At 41.4% G+C, this 22,406-nt stretch overlaps 1 protein-coding gene across 3 annotated transcripts in view; it reads left to right on the top strand.

Moving 5' to 3' along the window:
- The window catches only part of ggnbp2 (gametogenetin binding protein 2), a 58,177-nt gene that overhangs the window by 5,608 nt on the left and 30,163 nt on the right, over positions 1 to 22,406 (top strand). For 2 of the 3 annotated variants that reach the window (XM_041197344.1, XM_041197343.1), the window contains exon 2: positions 19,336 to 19,416. In XM_041197344.1, the coding sequence (XP_041053278.1) occupies positions 19,336 to 19,416 (81 nt within the window). Of the gene's footprint in view, positions 1 to 9,129; positions 9,230 to 14,712; positions 14,742 to 19,335; positions 19,417 to 22,406 lie in introns of all 3 variants that reach the window. The other variant, XM_041197345.1, reaches the window with a different exon arrangement.

Raw genomic sequence — 22,406 nt, 5'->3', positions numbered from 1 at the left:
AGTTAGCACACAGGCAGCAGCCCTGAATGACACAACTTGCAGATGGTGAAACTTGGGTGACTGACCAGGATTGCATTGGAATAGTCAAAGAAGGCATGGGTTTCAACTACACATTTGCTGAGGCAGAGACTAATTTGGGCAATGTTACAGAGATGGAAATACATAGACATAGTTTGTAACCTGATCGTTAAGGAGCAGAGTTTTTGGCAATGGTTTCAGTCTTCCCAATATTTAGTTGGAGTACGTTTCTGCTTATCTAATACTAAATGTCAGCTGTGCAATCTGACAGGTCAGACACTGGAGGGGCAAGGTAGAGCCAGGTGTTGTCTACATATATGTAGAAATTGACACTTTTTTGGTGATGTTGCTGAAGTACAGCATGCAGGTGAGAAGGGGCCAAGAAGAATAGGCCCTTGGGAACACCAGAGGTAACTGTTGGAGCAGGAAGAGAGGCCATTGCAGGTGATTCTCTGGCTGGATAGATAACAATGGAGTGTAGAAATTACTATCAGGCAATTCGCACCAAACTAAAAGTGAAAATAGGGGCACTAAAAGCTTGATTAGAGGTTGGCTTTAAAGATGGCCTTGAGGGAGAAGAGATGATGAGCTTTAAGGTGGGAATTACAGAATTCAGAGTTTATGCCTGTCATCAATAGTTTGTTGGAGGGAATGGGTGATGTGTGAGGAGCCAAGGTTGTTGCAATGCAACATTGAGGGCTGTAGGGCTGGAGAAAATTAATGATAGTTGAACAGGTGGATGAAAATTTTAAATCTGAAGCATTGGATTGGGTGCCAACGTAGGTCGGTGAGTGCAAGAATGATTAATTAGCAGGAGGTGGTACACGTTAGGATATAGGCAGTGTTGTTTTGGCTGAACTCAATTTTATGGAGGTGGGGAATGGCTGGGTGGCCAGGAGAGTATTGGAATAGTCAAGTCTAGGGTGACAAAAGCATGAGTGAGCATTTCAGCATGTGGGCTGAGGGAAGATGGAGACAAGTCATGTTACAGAAGTGTAACACTGCATTGTCAAAAGTGCTGTTCATGGATGAAATGTTAAACGGATCTGAAATTTAAAGGTGATATTTTAAAAAGGAGCTGGGAAGTTCTTCCAATGTCCTGGCCAATATTTGAAGTTTAACAGCTTGAGAACAAAAATGCTTGAAACACGCAGCAGGTCAGACAGCACCTGTGGAGAGAAACATACATCAGATGATGTTTCAGATCAACCTTGCATTTCTAACTTTCTTCAGTACTGATGAAAGAGTTTAAGCCAGTGGAAGGGTGCAGGGGGCAGGAAGAACAAAGGAAAGGTCTGTAAGGTGGAGGGCAGGAGAGATTAACCAGTAAAAGAATTCATGAGCAAAGGAAAGTGGTAATAGATATAGTAAACGAATGAAGGTTGTGTCCAAATGAAGTGAATTCTTATATTTCTATCTAAAGCTCTGAAAGGTCAGTGACCAGAAATGTTAAATTGTTTCTTTTCACAGATGGTGTAGGACTTGCTGAGTACTTCCAGCATTTTTTAAATTTCAGCTTTCCAGCATCTGCAACACTTTGCTTTTATGTGAACTGGCTCTTCAACTTCTCTTGCTTATGAAACCTTCAACACAGGATGACTACTGGTAGCCACCAATTGGCTACTCTTCAAAAATAATTGCCTATGAAGTGGTTTGGGATCTCCTGAGGACAATGGGGAATATTAGTTTTTCTATCTTGTGAATGATACTGGAGCAAGCAGGTGACATACTTCATGGAAGTTAGGCTCCTTCCCAATAGGCAGATTAAATGAGAAGTCCAAGTGCAAATTGCTTCATAGTTCTGCATTTTCTTGCACATACACAGGGTTGATTTCCAGGCTGTGCTGTTTTGCCTGTTTTTATGATTTAAAGAAATTTTTGCACTAACTTTATAGTTTCTAATGTTTTAAATTTGCATTTGAGTTTATATTTCCATGAATTCTGCTAATTATATTGTCCTTTAATATCTGATTTTTAGTTGCATCCACCTTTTGATTACTGTAACTACCAATGTGCTTTGTTTGATCTCATTTGGATTAATTATTGGAATGCCATTCGGGTATATTTTGAGGGAGGAAAACATTGTGGCTTTTAGTGGTGAGAATATTTGACCTGATGAGATGCTGGAAAAACTTACAAAATAGTAACGTAGAAAATTGTCCAGTGAATGGAGTTAAAGATCATGATTTTTAAAATATATTCATTTACAGGATACAGGCTTTGCTGGCTGGGCCAGCATTTATTGCCCATCCCTGGTTGCCCTTGAGCTGCTGCCTTGAACTGCTACAGTCAATGTGGTGTAGGTACATCCACAGTGCTGTTAGGAAGGGAGTTCCATGATTTTGACCCAGTGACAGTGAAGGAATGGCAATATATTTCCAAATCAGGATGGTGAGGAACTTGAAGGGTGATGGTGTTCCCATCTATCTGCTGCCCTCGTCCTTCTAGATGGTAGTGGTCATGGGTTAGGAAGGTGCTGTCTAAGGAGCCTTGGTGAAATCATGCAGTGCATCTTGTAGATGGTATACACTGCTGCTATTGTGCATCGGTGGTGGAGTGAGTGAATGTTTGAGGATGTGGTGCCAGTCAAGCAGGCTGCTTTGTCCAGGACAGTGTCAAGCTCCTTGAGTGTTGTGGGAGCTGCACTCATCCAGGCGAGTGGGGAGTATTCCATCACACTCCTGACGTTTGCCTTGTAGATGATGGGGAGGCTTGGGGAGTCAGGAGTTGAGTCACTTGTCACAGCATTCTTTAACCTCTGACCTGCTTTTATAGCCACAGTACTTATATGGCTAGTCCAGTTCAGTTTCTGGTCAATGGTAGCCCCCAGGATGTTGGTAGTGGGGAATTCAGTGATAGCAATGCCATTGAACATCAAGGAGCAATGGTTAGATTCTCTCTTGTTGGAGATGGCATGAATGTTACTAGCCATTTGTCAACCGAAGCCTGGATGTTGTCCAGGTCTTGCTGCATTTGGACATGGACTGCTTCAGTATCTGAGGAGTCGCAAATGGTGCTGAACATTTGTGCAATCATCAGTGAACATCCCCACTTCTGATCTTTATGATGGAAGGAAGGTCATAGATGAGGTGGCTGAGCACACTACCCTGAGGAACTCCTGCACTGATGTCCTAGAGCTGAAATGACTGACCCCCAACAACCACAACCATCTTCCTTTGTGCTAGGTATGACTTCAACCAGTGGAGAGTTTTCCCCCTGACTCCCATTGACTTCAGATTTGCTAGGGCCCTTTGAAGCAGTATTCCACCAAATGCAGCCTTGGTATCAAGGGCAGTCACTCTCACCTCGCCTCTGGTTCAGCTCTTTTGTCCGTGTTTGAACCAAGGTTGTAATGAGGTCAGGAGCCGAGTAGCCCTGGTGGAACCCAAACTGGGCACCTGAGCAGGTTATTGCTAAGCAAGTGCCACTTCATAGTATTGTTGATGACCCCTTCCATTAGTTTACTGATGATGGAGAGTAGACTTGAGGCAGTAATTGACCGGGTTGGATTTGTCCTGCTTTTTTGTGTATAGGACATAACTGGGCAATTTTCCATACAGCCATGTCGATGCCAGTGTTGTAACCGTACTAGAACAGCTTGGCTAGGGGTGCGGCACTTTTGGAGCACAAGTCTTCAGTAGAATTGCCGGAATATGTCAGGGCCCATAGCCTTTGTATTATCCAGTGCCTTCAGCCGTTTCTTGATATCACGTGGAGTGAATCGAATTGACTGAAGACTGGCATCTATGATGCCGGGAACATCCGGAGGAGGCTGAGATGGATCATCCACTTGTGATAACTGTTGTCTGGACTACGGGATGGTATAGTGAGTCACAAGTTATTTTAAAGAGGATTCTGTACAGATAGGTTGCTGGTATTGGACTAATGCTGCTTAGTTTCATTGTGATGACTTTTTGTTTGTATTTTGAAGGAAACTAAATGTAATAATTGATTTTGGGAATTGCATACAAATTACAATGTGCTGCTAGTAAAAAGTACCATCAGCTGTTTTTATACTTATGATGAATTGATCTCTGCCTTTGGATGAGCAAACCATCCTCCTGGGTTTTTGTTCTGAAACCTTGAATAAAATATTTCTATTGCCTTGGTTTATCTTCTTACAATAAGTGTTTGTGTACTTATCAATGGAACTCAGAAAGCCCACATCTTGGCTTGCCAAAAAAAATAGCTTATCTTCACAAAATGGAAATCGAGCTCAATGCTTAAATGAAATGTCAGTAATGCTGAGCAATACATCAGATTTGTTCCATGGTCTCTGCTGAGTTAGCGAATAGATGCTATAATTGGCCTTTGTGGCCCTGGGATAAGAGATAGAAGAATCGGGCATTGGTTCTGTAGCTGACCCATATTCCAATGACCCTTGCTGGGAAGTGTGTGTGTACACGCTTTTTTGAGTTGTAGGCGAGGACAGGATTTGGCTGGTTCACTGATTCTGCCCTATTTATTCAAGTTACAACTAAGCATCATGAGCTTCAATGCTTCTCACCCATCAGCAGGCATTTGATCTCCTGGAAGTGGCAGAAAATTTGGATGATAAACCACTCGCCCATTTCATGCAGGGGAAAGAAATTCTGGAAAATTCCTCACAACTTCATGGTGAAGGAAAGAGAATCTTCTCATTCACACAAATATCTTTCCTACAACATTTCAATTTTTGCTTAAATTACCAATATAATAGCCTGCTTACTATCTTTTGAAGAGGTATTTATTCTTGGGGAAGTGAGATGATGCACAAAATCTGTTTCAAAAACTTTTGAAGCCAGCCAGCATTGCCCGTACCCAATGTTTACAGGTTAATTGTATCTACACTTCAGTTTTGGAGATGCTAAAGTATGCAAGCTAGAAATCCCCTACATATCTGACAAAATCCTTTGATGTGAACAACTGAGGTCAAAAGCACTGGAAGGTTAAGTTCGAAGAATGGTGATACTGATGTAAAAATGTAATTCCTCATTCGATAACAGATTGCTTTCATCTGGAATGTTAGCCTGGTTGCGCTAGTATTTGGGTACTGCAGGCTTTCCTTTTCCAACAGTTCCTTTGGTTCAACTATTTTCATGTCATGGTGGTGAGACAGCACTCAAGAAATACCCATATCACAGATCAATATCTGTTAAAATTCTGAAAGGGCTTTTAAGATCGGGTACAACATTTAAGGCTGTTTGAAATGTTGCATAATTTGATTTTGCTGCTGATGATTTACTGAATTGATTTGTTTCCTGTAATTTTGTAAGATTGGCACTCTGTCTACTTTTCATGGTAGAAGTAGTACATAGTGGACAATTGCACAAGATATTGTAAAAGTACAATTGTGGCATGTTTCTTCAATTTGCAATATGCAGAATAGTAAGTTTTTAGGATGACATGAAATGCAAATAGGATTGTGAAATACAACAATGAGTGAATATTCTAGTTTTACACGATTTTTTGCCAGCTTTCTCGTAATGATCAAATGACCATGGAAGTATGAGCCATTACTGTATGAGTATCTAGCTATATATTGAAGCTGGTTTGATTCTTTCTGCTGGCACAGTAGACAAGAGTATATTTGATAACAATTGGGAGCAGAAACTGGGGTTTTTCCCTTAATTTTGAATATACCATTAGTTTGAGCTAGGAATTTTAGCAGATTACACAGCCCATTTTGTTCCATTTTAAGGGGCATGAAAAAATTACCAAACTTAAATTCAAATCAGTTATGTGTAGTATTTTTTGTTTTCTTTCAGAACTTGTGTTTTTTCCTTTAGAGGTGTGTGGCTGTCAGATACCTTGTCAAAGCTTCATGCTCTGCTTAGATTCGGGGGGAGGGAAAGATGATTAAAACTGACCCCGATCCTAACTTTCACCAATCTTCATGTATGTACCTGTTTAATAGTTGGATTGGAATATGCAATAGGCCTGGGTTTCATTGAGGTTAGTTATGTTTGCATCAATAAATCTGCTGACATTGGCTAACTAAGTACTGGCTATGAATTGGAGTGGTCATCTCCCTATCTGAATACTTCAGATGCGATGTATTTCTTTAAATAAAGAACTTTGATTTAAATTACAACGTTCATGTTTGTCTTCAAGAAGTCAAAGTGCTTGACAAATTTATACTGGAATCTAGTCACTTGTTTTGTAGCTCTTTAATTTATTATTACTGATTGCTTCCCTGCACCCCCTTCACCCTGGGTACATTTATGGCCATCTGTTTCATAAAATAGATGGGATAAAGGAGACCCTCCTAAATTGGGTAAAATTAAAGATAAAGTCTGTATTTTGTCCATGCTGCTTTTGGTAGTTTGCCTAAACCTGTAAGCTAAATTTGGGAGGGCAGTAGCGGTTTAATTTTTTTTGAAAATCAACATTGTCAAAAGTACTACCCTTATGTAACTAATTTATTTTTCATCAAGTCAAATCTTTGAGGTAAAAGCTGAAAATGTTGGAAACTCTCAACTGTTCAGGCAGCATAGTTGGAGAGACAAACATGGGTTAATGTTTCAGGTTTAAAATGTTAACCCCATGTTTCTCCGCATCACAATCTGATCTGCTGAGTGCCTCCAATTTAAGATTTTCAACATCTGGAGTGTTTTACATTTTTAAGTATGGTACTTAAACACTTTTTTCTACAATTGCTATCTGTCTGCATGATGAAAGCAAGGCTACAAAATACTTTATAGATTGTTGCTGCAGCATAAGAGCATGAAACATTAGTGATTACTTATGACTTTTGTCAGCTCATTGAGAATCTAAACTACATTGGTACAATGATTTGGTTACCTCATTCCTGGGATGATAAGGAAGTGTCGAGCATATATGACAGCTCCAATATGGTTGGTTCACTCCTGGAGTTAGCTGTGTTAATTGCTTTTTGTTAATGGTATTGCTGAACTCCTTTAAGCCCCACTTTTGAGCTCTTTTTGCTGTGTTCACCGTAAAGGTTCTTGAGCAAAGATCCTCCCTTGTATCCTGAAATTTCTGACATGTTGAGGCTTATGTTTCTAATGCCAATGTAGCAGAGATGTTTGTAATTTTGTGGTGTAGAAATAGGTATGAATCTGGCTTAAATACCAGGGTTCTGTAGCATATTGGGGGTTGTTTCCTTTCTGCCGAACTCTGCCTCTACTGACACCCCCCCCCCGCATGTGTAAATATAATTTTTGTCTGTAGTTGAAATAGTGTATGAAGATTAAAACCACATGATTAGGATGGAATTTCCTGTTTATCTACCTTTCTTAGCGAACTCAGTGCTTTTATGATGTGAAGGAGCTGACCAGGCTTTCTGTTCAAGAGCCATGAATACCAGGAAAGCCCCATGAAGTCTCATGGCACCAGGTCAAACATGGACAAGGAAACCTCCAACTGATGAATCAGTACTCCATGTTGAACACCACTTGAAGGCACTGATGGTGGCATGAGTGTAGAATGTATTCTGGGTGGAGGACTTCAATTTCCATCACCAAGAGTGACTTGATAGCAGCACTGCAGACAGAGCTAGCAGAGTCCTAAAGAACACAGCTGCTAAAATGGGCCTGCGGCAGGTTGAGAGGCAAAAACATATTTGAACTCATTCTCGCCCACCTGCCTGCTGCAGATGCTACTGTCCATGACTGTGTATTGGTAAGATTCACTGCACAATCCTAGAGACAAAGTTGTGCCTTCACATTGGGGATACCCACCATGTTGTGCGTCCAACAACCCTCGAAGCTTGACACCATCCAGGACAAAACCCACTTGATTGGCACTCCTTCCACCACTGACACATGCTGCTGCCGGTGTCTATCATCTGCAAGGTGCGCTACAGGAACTTAGCAAGGCTCCTTCAGCAGCACCTTCCAAACCCACGACTGCTACCATCTAGAAGGTCAAGGAGAGCAGATATATGGGAACGCCACCACCTGGAAGTTCCCCTCCAACCCACTGACTTGGGAATATATTGCTGTTCCTTAACTATCGCTGGGTCAAAAGCTTGGAACTTCCTCTCTAAAAGCACTGTGGGTGTACCTATACCACAGGGACTTCAGTGGTTCTAAAAGGCAACTCGCTGCCATCTCAAGGGCAATTAGGGATGAGCAGTAAATGCTGTCCCATGAATTAATTTTAAAAAACTTGCAGTAACTGCCTGCAAGTAGATGTTGGGCATCCACAAAAAAAAAGCAGAATACTGCCGATGCTGGAGATCTGAAATAAAAACAGAAAATACCCAGGCCTGACAGCATCTGTGGAGAAAGAAACATCACGTTTCGAATCAAATATGATTCTTCAGAACTGACGGGAGTAGAAATGTGATGGGTTTTATGCCTTTGAGTTGGTAGAAGGAGCAAAAGGAGAACATAAGAAAAAGTTTGGAATAGGGTAGATTGAGGGGGAGATTAAATGTTCGATGTTGTGGAACAAAAAGCAAAGGGAGTGCTAATAGTTGTAATGAATCAAAGCATTGGTTAAGAGTGAGTGTTAATTGCAGAATAAGGAACAGCTCTGTCTGAAAGCAAAAATTTAAACGAGATTGACGTGGCCAGAAAAAATCAAAATGGAGGACAGACTTTATGGTTTGAAGTTGTTGAGCTTGACATTCTTCTAGATTCAACATCAAGTGGCTAATCAACATAAGGTGGTGTTCCTCAAGCTTGTGTTGAACGTCACTGGAATGTTGCACCAGGCCAAGAACAGACGTGTGCATGAGAGCAAGGCAGTGAATTAAAATGGCAAGCAACCAGAAGGTCAGATCATGCTTGTGGACTGGGCAGAGATGCTCTGCAAAGCAGTCACCCAGTCTGCACGTTGTCTTCCCATTGTGAGCAGCAAATACAGTATACAGGCTACCTATCCTTTTATCTGAAACCCTCGAGGCTAATTGCATTTGGATTTCAGAATTTTGGTTTTCAGATACCACTTATAAACTTGTGTTACAATAGCCTAGGCTAGACGTAGTCTAAAGGCAAGAAAAGTAAGATGTGTCATTGAGTAATAAATACAGGGTACCTGTATATTTTGTTTTTGACACGTTTGCATCAAAACCAAGGTAAGTAGTGCAGACAAACAACTAGACTTCCCATGCTAAAGTTTGATGTTCAAAAAGTGCAGTTTTTGTATGTGTTTGGCTTTCAGATTTGCAGAAAGGATACTGAACTTGTACTAAATTGAAGGTTCTAAACAAATCGCTGCATCACCTGGACAGTGTTTGGGGCTTGGATGGTGAGAACATGAGGTAAAAGGGCAGGTCTGCACATCCTGCAGTGCATGGGAAGGAAGGGGGTGAGGCGTTGGTTTGGATGGAGCTGGGTGGTGTGTTGGTGGGCTATGATGTCACAGAGGGAATGGTCTCTTTGGAATACTAATGGGGTGGGGAAGATGTATTTGCTATCATGGTGGAAATAGTGGAGGGTGATTCTTGGGATGGAAAGTGAGGACAAGGGGAACCCTATTGAGGTTCTGGGAGGGAAGTGGGTGAAAAGTACAGGAAATGGGTCTGACTCGATTTGAGGGCCCTATCAGCCACAGTGTGAGGATGTTCCTGTGAGGAAAAAGGAAAGTGTCAGAAGTGCTATTATGGAAGGTAGCAGAACAAATGTGAGAAACTGGGAGAATCCATTCTATTCTTTTGTAATTTCCACTACATCCAGTATGATGCCATCACCAATCTCTTTTACTACTTTTTCCTCACCGTCCAAGACCCCAAACACTCCTTCTAGGTGAAGCAGTAATTGTACTTTCAATTTAGTGCACTGTATTCACTGCTCACTATGTGGTGGTCTCTACATTGGGGGGACCAAACACAAACTGGGTGACCGCTTTGCAGAACACCTCTGCTCAGTCCGCAAGCATGACCTCAACCTTGCAGTTGCTTGCCATTTTAATTCACTACCTTGCTCTTGCTCGTATTTCGTCCTGGGCCTTCTGGATTCAACATCGAGTTCAACAACTTCAGACCATAACCTCTGTCCTCCATTTTGATTTTTTTGGTCAAGTGCCAGTCTGTGTCTTTTTTGTTTTCAGACAGAGCTGTTCATTATTTAGCTATTAGAACTCTCTAGACCAATTCTTTTTGTTTCTTTACCACTGTCATTTGTTCCATAACTTTATTTAATCTCTCCTGTCCTCTAACCTATCCCAGGCCGTCCTTTTTGTTTTATCTCCTCCCATTTCAACAGCATAAAACACATCCCATTTCTACCACCCTTCATTTCTGAAGTCATATTTGACTCTGTTAACTGTTTCTCTCTCCACAGACGCTGCCAGACCTGCTGAGTTTTTCCAGCACTTTCTATTGTTGTTTGGGTTTCCACAATCTAGTTTTTGTGATAATCTGCTTTTCTGGGCTTGGTAACAATGTTGACATAAATGTTTTCTGAATTTGAATAAGATGTTTTGATTATTAAAATTGATCATCTTGAGCAAGATGAGCACAATTGTGGATTCCTTAAGTGGACATCTGGGTGCATAGTGTATTAATATTGAATCATCTATAGAATTTAAATGTACAATAGTTTCCTGGTTCAAAGTTTTTGTCAAAATTTAACTTGTCCAGCGACAAACAAAGTAATACAACTGACACAATGGGAATTTAGTGCTTAAATTTGAATGAAGCAACTTTTCAATGAGAAGTAAGACTGCATAAGACATTGGGGCAGAAATTAGGCCATTCGGATCATCGAGTCTGCTCTTCCATTCAATCATGGCTGATAAGTTTCTCAACCCCATTCTCCCGCCTTCTCCCCATAACCTTTGATCCCCTTAGTCAAGAACCTATCTATCTCGGTCTTAAATACACTCAATGACTTGGCCTCCACAGCCTTCTGTGGCAATGAATTCCATAGATTCACCACTCTCTGGCTAAAGAAGTTTCTCCTCATCTCTGTTCTAAAAGGTCTTCCCTTTACTCTGAGGCTGTGCCCTCAGGTCCTAGTCTCTCCTACTAATGGAAACATCTTCCCCACGTCCACTATATCCAGGCCTTTCAGTATTTTGTAAGTTTCAATCAGATCCCCCCTCATCCTTCTAAACTCCATCGAGTATAGACTCAAAATCCTCAAATGTTCCTCATTTGTTAAGCCTTTCATTCCTGGGATCGTTCTAGTGAACCTCCTCTGGACCCTCTCCAGGGCCAGCATATCCTTCCTGAGATACGGGGCCCAAAATTGCTCACAATATTCTAAATCTGACCAGAGCCTTATAAAGCCTCAGCAGCACATCCCTGCTTTTATATTCTAGTCCTCTCGAAATAAGTGCCAACATTGCATTTGCCTTCATAACAACCGACTCAACCTGCAAGTTAACCTTAAGAGAATCCTGGACTAGGACTCCCAAGTCCCTTTGCACTCTAGATTTCTGAATTCTCTCCCCATTTAGAAAATAGTCTATGCCTCTATTCTTCCTACCAAAGTGCATGACCTCACATTTCCCCACGTTGTATTCCATCTGCCATTTCTTTGCCCATTCTCCTAACCTGTCCAAATCCTTCTGCAGCCTCCCTGCCTTCTCAATACCACCTGTCCCTCCACCTATCTTTGTATCATCTGCAAACTTAGCCAGGATGTCCTCAGTTCCTTCATCTAGATCATTAATGTATAAAGTGAAAAGTTGTGGTCCCAACACTGACCCCTGCGGAACTCCAATAGTCACCAGCCGCCATCCTGAGAAGGATCCCCTTATCCCCACTCTCTGCCTCCCGTCATGCCATCCATGCTAGTACCTTGTCTCTAACACCATGGGCTCTTATCTTACGGAGCAGCCTCCTGTGCGGCACCTTGTCAAAGGCCTTCTGGAAGTCCAAGTAAATAACATCCATTGGCTCTCCTTTGTCTAACCTACTCATTACCTCCTCAAAGAATTCTAACAGATTTGTCAGGCATGACCTCCCCTTGACAAAACCATGCTGACTTTGCCCGATTTTACTACGTACTTCCAAGTATTCTGATATCTCATCCTTTAATAATGGACTCAAGTCTTACCAACGATTGAGGTCAGGCTAATCAGCCTGTAATTTCCTGTCTTTTGCCTCATTCCCTTCTTAAACAGGGGGGTTACATTAGCGATTTTCCAGTCCTCTGGGTCCCTCCCTGACTCCAGTGATTCCTGAAAGATCACCATTAATGCCTCCACTATCTCTTCAGCTATCTCCTTCAGAACTCTGGGCTGTAATCCATCTGGTCCAGGTGATTTATCCACCTTCAGACCTTTCGGTTTTCCTAGCACCTTCTCCTTGGTAATGGCTACCATACTTACCGCTGCCCCCCGACTCTTGAACTTTGGGGATGTCACTCGTACTCTCATGTTATCTCATATCTTTAGGAAGGAGTGTAATTTATCTTTTATAGCACATGACAAAAAATAGGCTGGTGCAGCAATCAATTGTGTAGCAAACCTTTAGGCCTGGGACAAACCTAGAACAAATGATTTTGAGCATTTTTTGTAATTAAGTTGCAGGCTGGAACGTTTGAAAGGAAATTAGTGAATTTTTTTTTTTTACACAAGATATTAGCAGACAAGTTATGCAAGTTTGGAGGTGAGCAAAGTTGCTTAGTTGTTTTATAAGATGACCAGGTAGAATCTAAGTAACTTTAAGACTAGTGAAATAATTTGGAAGTGGGATTGGAAGAGCATCTGTACAATTATTGATTTAATAAGAGTCCACATGAATTCAGATGGGGATATTGCTCAATGACACACATTTTTTCTCTCTTTTTGAGATCCCCCATAAGCTCTCTTTTTACTACTTACTACTATTTCAGTAAGTTGCATTTATGTTTTAACATAAAATAATATTCCAAGATGCTTCAGAAAGACATGGGAAAAAATCTTAAAGCTAAGCCAAAGGTATTAATCAGGGTTGACCTGAGGTGATAAAAGGATTAAATGTAGGAAAGCATGGCCAGCAATGATATGACAAAGGAAGGAAACATGCACAGGAGGGCAGAGTTTTGGAGATGTAGGGTTGGAGCAGCCATGAAGGGATTTAATAACAATATTGAATTTGGGTCTTTGTAGGACTAGGATCGGGAGCCAATGCCTTCTGATTAAGCTAATGCTCGTAAAACAAAAATAAAAATACCTGGAACAACTCAGCAGGTCTGGCAGCATCTGCGGAGAGGAACACAGTTAATGTTTCGAGTACGTATGACTCTTCAACAGAACTAATTAAAAATAGTAAAGAGGTGAAAAATAAGCTGGTTTAAGTGGGGAGGTGGTAGAGCTGGATAGAGGGCCAGTGATAGGTGGAGATAGCCAAAAGACGTCACAGACAAAAGGACAAAGATGTTGAAGGTGGTGATATTATCTAAGGACTGTGCTAATGAAGGGTAGAGAGCAGGACAAGCAACATACAGATAGCCCTAGTGGGGGTGGGGTGAAGAGAAGGAATCGAAACAGGCTAAACGGTGGAGATAAAATAATGGAAGGAAATACATTTTTAAATAATGGAAATAGGTGGGAAAAGAAAAATCTTTATAAATTATTGGGGGGGGAAAGGGGGATCGGAAAGAGGGTTGGGATGGAGGAGAGAGTTCATGATCTAAAATTGTTGAACTCAATATTCAGTCCGGAAGTCTGTAAAGTGCCTAATCGGAAGATGAGGTGCTGTTCCTCCAGTTTGCGTTGAGCTTCAGAGGAACAATGCAGCAGGCCAAGGATGGACATGTGGTCATGAGAGCAGGGTGGAGTGTTGAAATGGCGAGTGACAGGGAGGTCTGGGTCATGCTTGCAGACAGACCAAAGGTGTTCTGCAAAGTGGTCACCCAGTCTGCGTTTGGTCTCCAATGTAGAGGAATTGGGAGCAATGAATCCTGTACACTAAATTGAGGGAAGTGCAAGTGAAATGCTGCTTCACTTGAAAGGAGTGTTTGGGCCCTTGGACGGTGAGGAGAGGGGAAGTAAAGGGGCAGGTGTTGCACCTTCTGCGGTTGCATGGGAAGGTGCTGTGGGAGGGGGTTGAGGTGTAGGGGGTGATGGAGGAGTGGACCAGTGTGTCCCGGAGGGAATGATCCCTGTGGAAAGCGCCGGGGTGTGAAGGGAAGATGTGTTTGGTGGTGGCATCATGCTGGAGTTGGCGGAAATGGCAGAGGATGATCCTTTGAATGCGGAGGCTGGTGGGGTGATCAGTGAGGACGGGGACCCTATCATGGTTCTGAGAGGGAGAGGAAGGTTTGAGGGCGGACGCGCAGGAGACGGGCCAGACAAGGTTGAGGGCCCTGTCGACCACCGTGGGTGGAAAACCTCGGTTAAGGAAGAAGGAAGACATGTCAGAGGAACTGTTTTTGAAAGTGGCATCATCAGAACAGATGCAACGGAGGCGAAGGAACCGCGAGAATGGGATGGAGTCCTTACATGAAGCGCGGTGAGGGGAGCTGTTTCCATTATTTTTAAATGTATTTCTATCCATTGTTTTATCTCTACCTTTTAGACTATTTCGATCCCTTCCCTTCACCCCCACCCCACCCCCACTAGGGCTATCTGTACCTTGCTTGTCCTGCTTTCTACCCTTAATTAGCACATTCCTTAGATAATATCACCACCTTCAACATCTCTTTGTCCTTTTGTCTATGACATCTTTTGGCTATCTCCACCTATCACTGGCCCTCTATCCAGCTCCCCCCCACACCCTTAAGCCAACTTATATTTCGCCTCTTTTCTATTTTTACTTAGTTCTGTTGAAGAGTCATACGGACTCAACGTTAACTGTGTTCTTCTCCGCAGATGCTGCCAGACCTGCTGAGTTTTTCCAGGTATTTTTATTTTTGTTTTGGATTTCCAGCATTTGCAGTTTTTTGCTTTTAAGCTAATGCTCGTACTCTCTCTTTGTATCCTGCTGGCTTTTGTTTTTATCCAAGTATAAATTTTATAGTTTCCAATCACCCAGTTTTCCCTCTGACTTCTGCATTTGTTCCCAATCCTCAAATTCTTTTCCCATTGCTACCAGATATTAAAAACACACCATATTCTCAGTCACTATCTGCAAATTTAACAGGGCTATATCGATTTGAGTCTTTGGGCATTTTATCCAAATAGAGTCCAAGCACTGAACACTAGTATCCCAATCAACACCTCCCTGAATCTGGCATTATAGCTCTCACTAGTACTTTGTCTTTTGTGTCATCCTTGGGCCAGCATTAAATCTCCAAATACAAAAATCATAGGAACATTAAAAAATAGATGCAGGAGTAGGCCATTCAGCCCGTCGAGCCTGCTCTGCCATTCAGTTAGATCTTGGCTGATCTTCTACTTCACCGTCATTTTCCCACACTATCCCCATATCCCTTGATGTTTGTTTAATTTTTAGAAATCTATCTATCGATCGAACTCCCGAATATATTCAATAACCAAACCTCCTCAGCCCTCTGGGGTAGAGAATTCCAAAGACCCACCACCCTCCTGAATGAAGAAATTCCTCCTCATCTCCTAAGTGGCCTACTCCTTATTCTGACACTGTCCCCTAATTCTAGACACTCCAGGTAGGGCAACCATCCTTCCTGCATCTAGGTTGCTGAGCCTTGTAAGAATTTTATATGTTTCAGTCCGATCACCTAAACTCTTGAGGCTCAGTCTCCTCAATCTTTCCTCCTAGGACGTCCCACCATCCCAGGAAATGGGCTGGTTGTAGTCCTGTTAGGTTTGGATGGCAAACTCAAGACTGAGAATGTAGTTGTGTTTTTGGTAGCATTGGAAAACCGAAGGGCAAGTTTGCAGATCGGGAGCGAAGATGGAAGGCAGGGGGAAAACTGGATGCGTGGAAACTATAAAGCAAGAGCCTGAAGGGTAAACACAAGATAGCAGGATTCACCCTTGGGGTCGAAACATTGTGTTTAGGCCTTTTTTCAAAGTATGACCCCGTAATTTAGGCTGACACTTCAGCGTGATACTGGGAAGTGCTGCAATGTCAGGTGCTATCTTTTTGTAGAGACATTTAGCTCTCAAATGGATGTAAAAGATCCTGCGGCAGTATTCAAAGAACTGAGGAAGCTTGAAGTATTAATGCTTTGTGGGCATAAACAGGTGCAAATTGAAGCAAATAGTTAGTATTTCTCTCTAATCCTTGTGCTGTAAATTAAGTTTACAAGTTGGTAGCTCAATTAAATTCCTTAGTCTTTTTCCATAATTGTATCCACCAGCATCAACATAGTTGGAAAATCTATCCTTGATTAGGTATTTGGTTGTGCATTTGACCCCAATGGGACTGTTATGTTACTTAATAGTCCATTTGTAAGCCTGAAATTGGTATAAAATGTTAAATGTGATTTATGGGCTTTTGGATGTGCAGTATAGCAATAATTGGTAGGCACTGAGTTGAACTTGCCATGGCATATTAAATTGCTTTAGTAACCTTGAGCTAAAAGGGAAATCTGCTATGCTATCTACATTCTCAAAAGGTCAGTGTCGCCCCACCAGTACACTTCTGTTCCCACGCTTATGATCCTTTGCCCTTTTTTTGGGAACTTTAGTTATTGCAAAGTTAAGGGGCTGTGTTCATTAAGCAATGGACTAGCATTGCTCAGTTGTTTTGTTTGGAATCTTTAAACATCCAGCACAGTTAGACATTCATTCCATCAGTTTTTGGTGCATTCAAAGTCTGGCCCAAGAAGAAAAATATGTTCTATGCCTGATACCTGAACTACATTTGAACTGATTTCAGCAGAAATAGTGAATGGCATGGCAACTGACTTTAGTATGGTGTTCTATGGGGTTCTGGTTGCAACCCTCTCTTCCTGATTGCATGGATGCATGCATACATTACCACTTATTGGCTGTATACCCTGTTGGAGCTTCCAAATCTTTGCGCAGTGTAGTTTAATGAGTTGGATTTCATTAGTTCAGAGGTATAAATTATGGTAAACTCTTGATTCTGTTGGAAAGGGTAGCCATGTGACTGAGAATGGGAAAGAAACATTTTTTTGGACAGAAGTTGTACATGAATAGCTTATGTACTTTGAGGGTGGGGGAGATTAATCCCACACCAACTTAATTAGTAGAATTCACCCCAGTGCATCATAATAATAATCTATAATCTAACTGCTAAGTTTGACCAGGTTTTATGCTAGGAACTGTTTCTTGCATAAAAGCACATTGGCCTGGTAAATTTGCACTTAATCCTGCTGCCAGGATTGCTTTCCGCATGTGCTGATGATGTCACTGCGCATGGGCGTACTGATGGCAGAAGGATTGTGCATGCAAAAATTTGAAAATCCAGTGGTATCATTAGTTGTGGAGAGAGGCCTCCACCCACCCCGCCAAAACCGTCAGGCTCTCCACAAATTTAAGACACAGTCCACCCACTGGTGCAATCGAAATAACAATGAGCACCATGCATAGCCACCATGAAATCTGACTCAGGTGGGGAGTCCTCCTGTATCTCCCTATGTCTGATACTTTCTCCAGCCCCTACATAATTCACCAGCCTGCCTCAGACCCTACACCCTTCCCTATCTCTGAGACCTCCTCTAAACCCTGAAACCCTTGAGTGATTTGCGTGTTGCTACAATTGGCATTTTTCCTTGCTCCTAAATTGGTGCCCTTGTTTTCAGCTGTTAAATCTCTCATGCCTAGAACTAACCGCTGGATGATTACAAATTTGTATGTTTCACAATTCAGCTCCGAGTGCATATTAAAGGACGCTGCTGCCTAATTGTGCTAATTTTCAGCAGTGCCTGGTCCTGGCCACTGTCTAGTATGTTTCAATGATATCACGCAGCACGCTAGAGCTGCACATACATGGTGCATGCATGGTATTGGCAGGAAATGCAGCTGTAAATTTAATACTGTGAAGATTGAGTAAGTAAAAGTTAATCCTGTTTAAATTTGTCAGTGCACTGTGGAATGAACAAAAATGAATTCATTTGAATGCTTCATTGAGAATTAACATTAAGTTGAATAGCGTCACTTAAACCATTATGACGAGTGAGATGAATTGATGAATTGGAACTCCAATGTAAACCCAAACAATTATTCCCACTTTTTGTAAAGAAGGAAGCTGATTTTACTGAACTGAAATTCCCAAATAGAGAATAGTTCTTGGAGTGACCAGATTTACTGTCCCATCGCGCACCCCCCCCCCCAATCCCAAAAGTTTCCAAAGTCTAAGATTAACTTATCATGCCACTACACCTTCCCTCACCACTGTTCCACACAGGCTCTGCCTCAAGAGGTGTCAACCTTGAGATCTATAGGGCTGCATGTCTTTGGTAGTAGAGGGCATTCCAGGAGATTTGGTGTTAGTAGTAGTTTGTTGTAGTAGTAGTTTGTTGTAGTAGTAGTTTGTTGTAGTAGTGGGATGCCTCTCCCCAGTCAGTCAGCAATTTGTTTGGCTGTATGCCCACTGCAACATTAGCACCTTGCAATAGCCAACACCATAGGTGGCATTTGTGGGGATTACAGTTTAGAGTTGGACATTATGTAGAAAGCCGCCTCTTGACATGAGCCTCTTTCTTTCTGGAAGAGAGAGCGATGAGGATCACTGTGTGTGTGTGCCTTCTCTGCTCTACTCTTGGTGTAACCTGCCTCCTTATGACTGGTACACGAAAGCAGGTGCAGATATATACTTTAGTTGGTATTTGGCAGCCAGTACTAACTCTGCAAGTTGTGCTGAGGATGGGATCCAACGTCTAGGCACGAGAAGAACATTCCCAGACTGAGCAGGCAATGTTAGAAAAGAAAAGGAAAGATGTTCATTTATAATAGTGCCTTATCACAGAGGTTTCAGGGGTTTGTACAAAATATAATTCAAGTATTATATTTGCTGTCATAACCACAGCTTTTCATTTTACCTTTTTTCTAGATTAAATATTTAGAAATGGCAAATACTTAAGTGACAAAATGCTTGTTAAGGCAAATTTAGCGTTGCGAGATTGCTAAAACTGATTACATTCTAGCTTAGATTTACTGACCTTATTGATAAATGCAGATGTTTAGTGTCTCAGGGTGCCTAGTAATGGCATTATGTATGATATAAATGCAAAAACCAGGAATTTGCTCCTTTGGAAAGATAATCTGTTAATGTATTTTGACAATTATGGTTTAAATTTTTTTCAAAACAAATTGCATGTGTTTATCTATTAAGGTTAATGGACTGCTTGGATCTGAAATAAACCTTTTAGGATTTTTTTTCATAGAAACTTCCTGTAGAACTATGTGAAGACACAATATAACAAAGTTCCGTACTATTAAAATCTTTTCTGTTCTTTGGCAAAGTTGAGGAATTTGAGGTCTTTACCAAATAGTAACCAGAAAATCACTTGTCCAGACTTTGGCATTTGCTCTTAGATGCTTTTGTTCATTTCACCCAGTCCCTTCAAAATGACCATTAACTGTGTTGCGTTTTCCCGACAGATGGTAATGGAGTTCTCTGATAATATGCTGAACCTTGATGGTCACCAGATCAATGGTGCACAACTGAAACAATTTGTCCAGGTAAGCAGGAACTATGTACATCGGTGTAAGGTTTTAGTAGTATTTGTCTGTATTCACTCAAGGAAAATCGTCAAAATTAAGCACCATTAGACTATAGAAAGATGTACTTGTACGAACTGTCACAAGGAAAAGAGTTGAGTGGGAGTACTAAAGAGTTGGTATTGGTCCCTTATTTCTTGTCTGCCTGGATGCAGAAGTCAAATATAAGATAATTAAATGAGCCTAAAATAAAAGCGGATGTTACTGGGGTTACAGGTAAAGATTTAAAGAAAAGAGAAATGAAGTGAATGCAATAATTGTAAAATATTGCCTGTGTGGAATGGATAACCTCGTTGTACAAATTTTTTTAGAAGGCATCCCAGGAGTAATGTTTATTGCTTCCTGTCCTTTATTAGAACAAAGTAGTCAAAGCACACAGAATATTGGCAGACAAAGATAGCACATTGAACATAAGCCTGTAGCTACCTATTAAAACATTTGGAATGCACTACTTTTCAAGTATTGTATGTAATTTTGGTTACCATGTTTATAAAGGGATTATATTCAACACAACAACAAGTATAATTTATTAGGAATGTTTGAGAATCTGAAGTTCTAAATTCTGAAGCAGAGTTAAAGGCTGGGGGTCAGGAAGTTCTTAAGGTGCATGGAGGACTAAATAGCATTGATAAAATAGCTACTTAAAGGTCAATAGGATCGAGGGATGTAAATTTAGAACTTTTGGGAGTACATTTAAACCTAGAAGTAACTTTTTAAGTAGAAGGGTAATCGATATTAATCTACCAAGCAAGTAGACTAAACAGTGTTTATGATGTGGTTGGATGTTAGCCATTTAGATGTATTAGAGCTTGCAGATTTCTAGTTTGCCTTGCATGTTCTTCCAGCTTCAGTGGCACTGATCACTCATAAGATGACTTTGTCTTGTGTTTAGGAATTCACTCATACTGTCCAAGTTTTAGCTATTTGGTCACATGAGCCACCTTAGTCTAACATAATGTGACCCCTCTTATCAGAACTGGACAGTGTCCAATGCATGTCCATTGATGTGCATTCTCAATCATCTGGCAGGTGGACTTCTCATTAGTGACATGAGGCAGAATCTGAACAATGAACCTGTTTTACTTTGCAGTGAACATACAGACTAACAATGTAAAACAATTTTCGCACCAACTTGATTTTGATCCTTTGCCATAAACAATTATGCCACCTTATCAGGGTGTGCAGGCTGATTATAATTTTGGTCTTGGCACATGAATCAGACTAAGAAATACACTGAGCCTGCTTAGTTTTATTAAGGCCTTGCACCTCTTGGATCTCACCAGCTAACCTCAATTGCATAATTTTGTTTTCTTGCTCTTTGTACCCACAGGAAGTAGTGGACTCTATTTCTGGTCAAAGAGTTGGTCAATATGAGCACTGGTTAACTTGCCACTGCCACTGGTGGATTAGAATCATAGAATGGTTACAACACAGAAGGAAATCATTAAACCTGTCATGTCTCAGCTGGCTCACTGTAAAAGCAACTAATCTAGTCCCTACTCCTTTGCCTTCTCTCCTGCAGCCCTGCAGGCTCTTTTCTCATAACTATACCATTCTCTTTTGAAAGCCTCGATTTGAATCTGCCTTCACCAAATTCTCAGGTAATGCAATCCACACCTTAACCACTCGCTGTGTAAAGTTTTTCCTCATGTTGCCTTTGCTTCTTTTACCATTCATCTTAAATTGATATCCTCTAATTGTCGACCCTTCACCAATGGGGTCAGTTTTTCCCTTTTCTACTCTATCCAGACCCATCATGATTTTGAACACCTCTAAAATCTCCTCTTATATTTTCTCCTCCAAGGAGCACAGCTCCAGCTTCTGTGATCTAACCATGTAACTGAAGTCCCTCAACCCATTCTCATGGATCATCTTTGCACACTCTAACACCTTCAAATCCTTCCTGAACTTGGTACTCAGAATTGGATATAATACTCCAGTGTTTATACAGGTTCTTCATAACTTCCTTGCTGCATTATTCTATGCCATTATTTATAAAGCCCCAAAGTCCTGAATGTTTTATTAACAGTTTTCTCAACCTCCCTGCCACCTTTAATGATTGTGTGCACACACCCCACTAGGTTCCCCCTAGCTCTGAAGGAATGTCATACAGACTTGAAATGTTAACTCTGTTCCTCTCTCCACAGATGCTGTCAGACCTAAGTTTTTCCAGAGTTTTGTTTTTGTCCCACTAGGTGTCCCTGTTCCTGCACCCCCCTTTAGAATTGTACCATTTTTATATTGCCTCTCCTCGTGATTGCTACCAAAATTAATAACTTCACACTTTGCTGCATTAAATTACATCTGCCACATGTCTGCCCATTCTGCCAGCCTATTTATGTGCTCACAGTTCACAACATTTCCAAGATCTGACACTTGCAAATTTTGAAATTGAGGTCTGGGTTACCAAAATAGATTAAGAAAAACAGCGGTCCTACCACTGACTCCTGAGGAATCCCAATACATACCTTCCTCCAGTTCAAGAAACAACTGTGTACTATTACTCTCTTTTCTGTCACTCGGCCAATTTTATATCCATGCTTCTACTGTCCCTTTTATTCCATAACTTTGACAATCGAAACATAAAAATAGGAGCAAATGTAGGTCATTTGGCCCTTTGAGCCTGCTCTGCCGTTCAGTTTCATCATGGCTGATCCTCTTGTCTGATTGCCTACTCCGGTGCTCTCAATACCCCTTGATGCCTTTTAGAGTCCGGAAATCTGTCTGTTTCCTCCTTAAATATATTCAGTGATTCAACCTCCACACCCTTCTGTTGTAAAGAATGCCATAGGTTCACCACCCTCTGACTGAAGAAGTTTCTCCTCATCTCAGTCCTAAATGGCCTACCCTGTATCTTGAGACTGTGATCCCTTGTTCTAGACCTCCCAGCTAGCGGAAATATCACCCCTGCATCCCGTCTGTCCATCATTGTCAGAATGTTTTATGTTTCA

Source organism: Carcharodon carcharias, chromosome 10 (assembly GCF_017639515.1).
Source record: "Carcharodon carcharias isolate sCarCar2 chromosome 10, sCarCar2.pri, whole genome shotgun sequence".
Lineage (NCBI taxonomy): Eukaryota > Metazoa > Chordata > Chondrichthyes > Lamniformes > Lamnidae > Carcharodon > Carcharodon carcharias.
The sequence above is the reverse complement of the archived record's forward strand: the minus strand, read 5'-3'. Positions and strand labels throughout refer to the sequence as shown.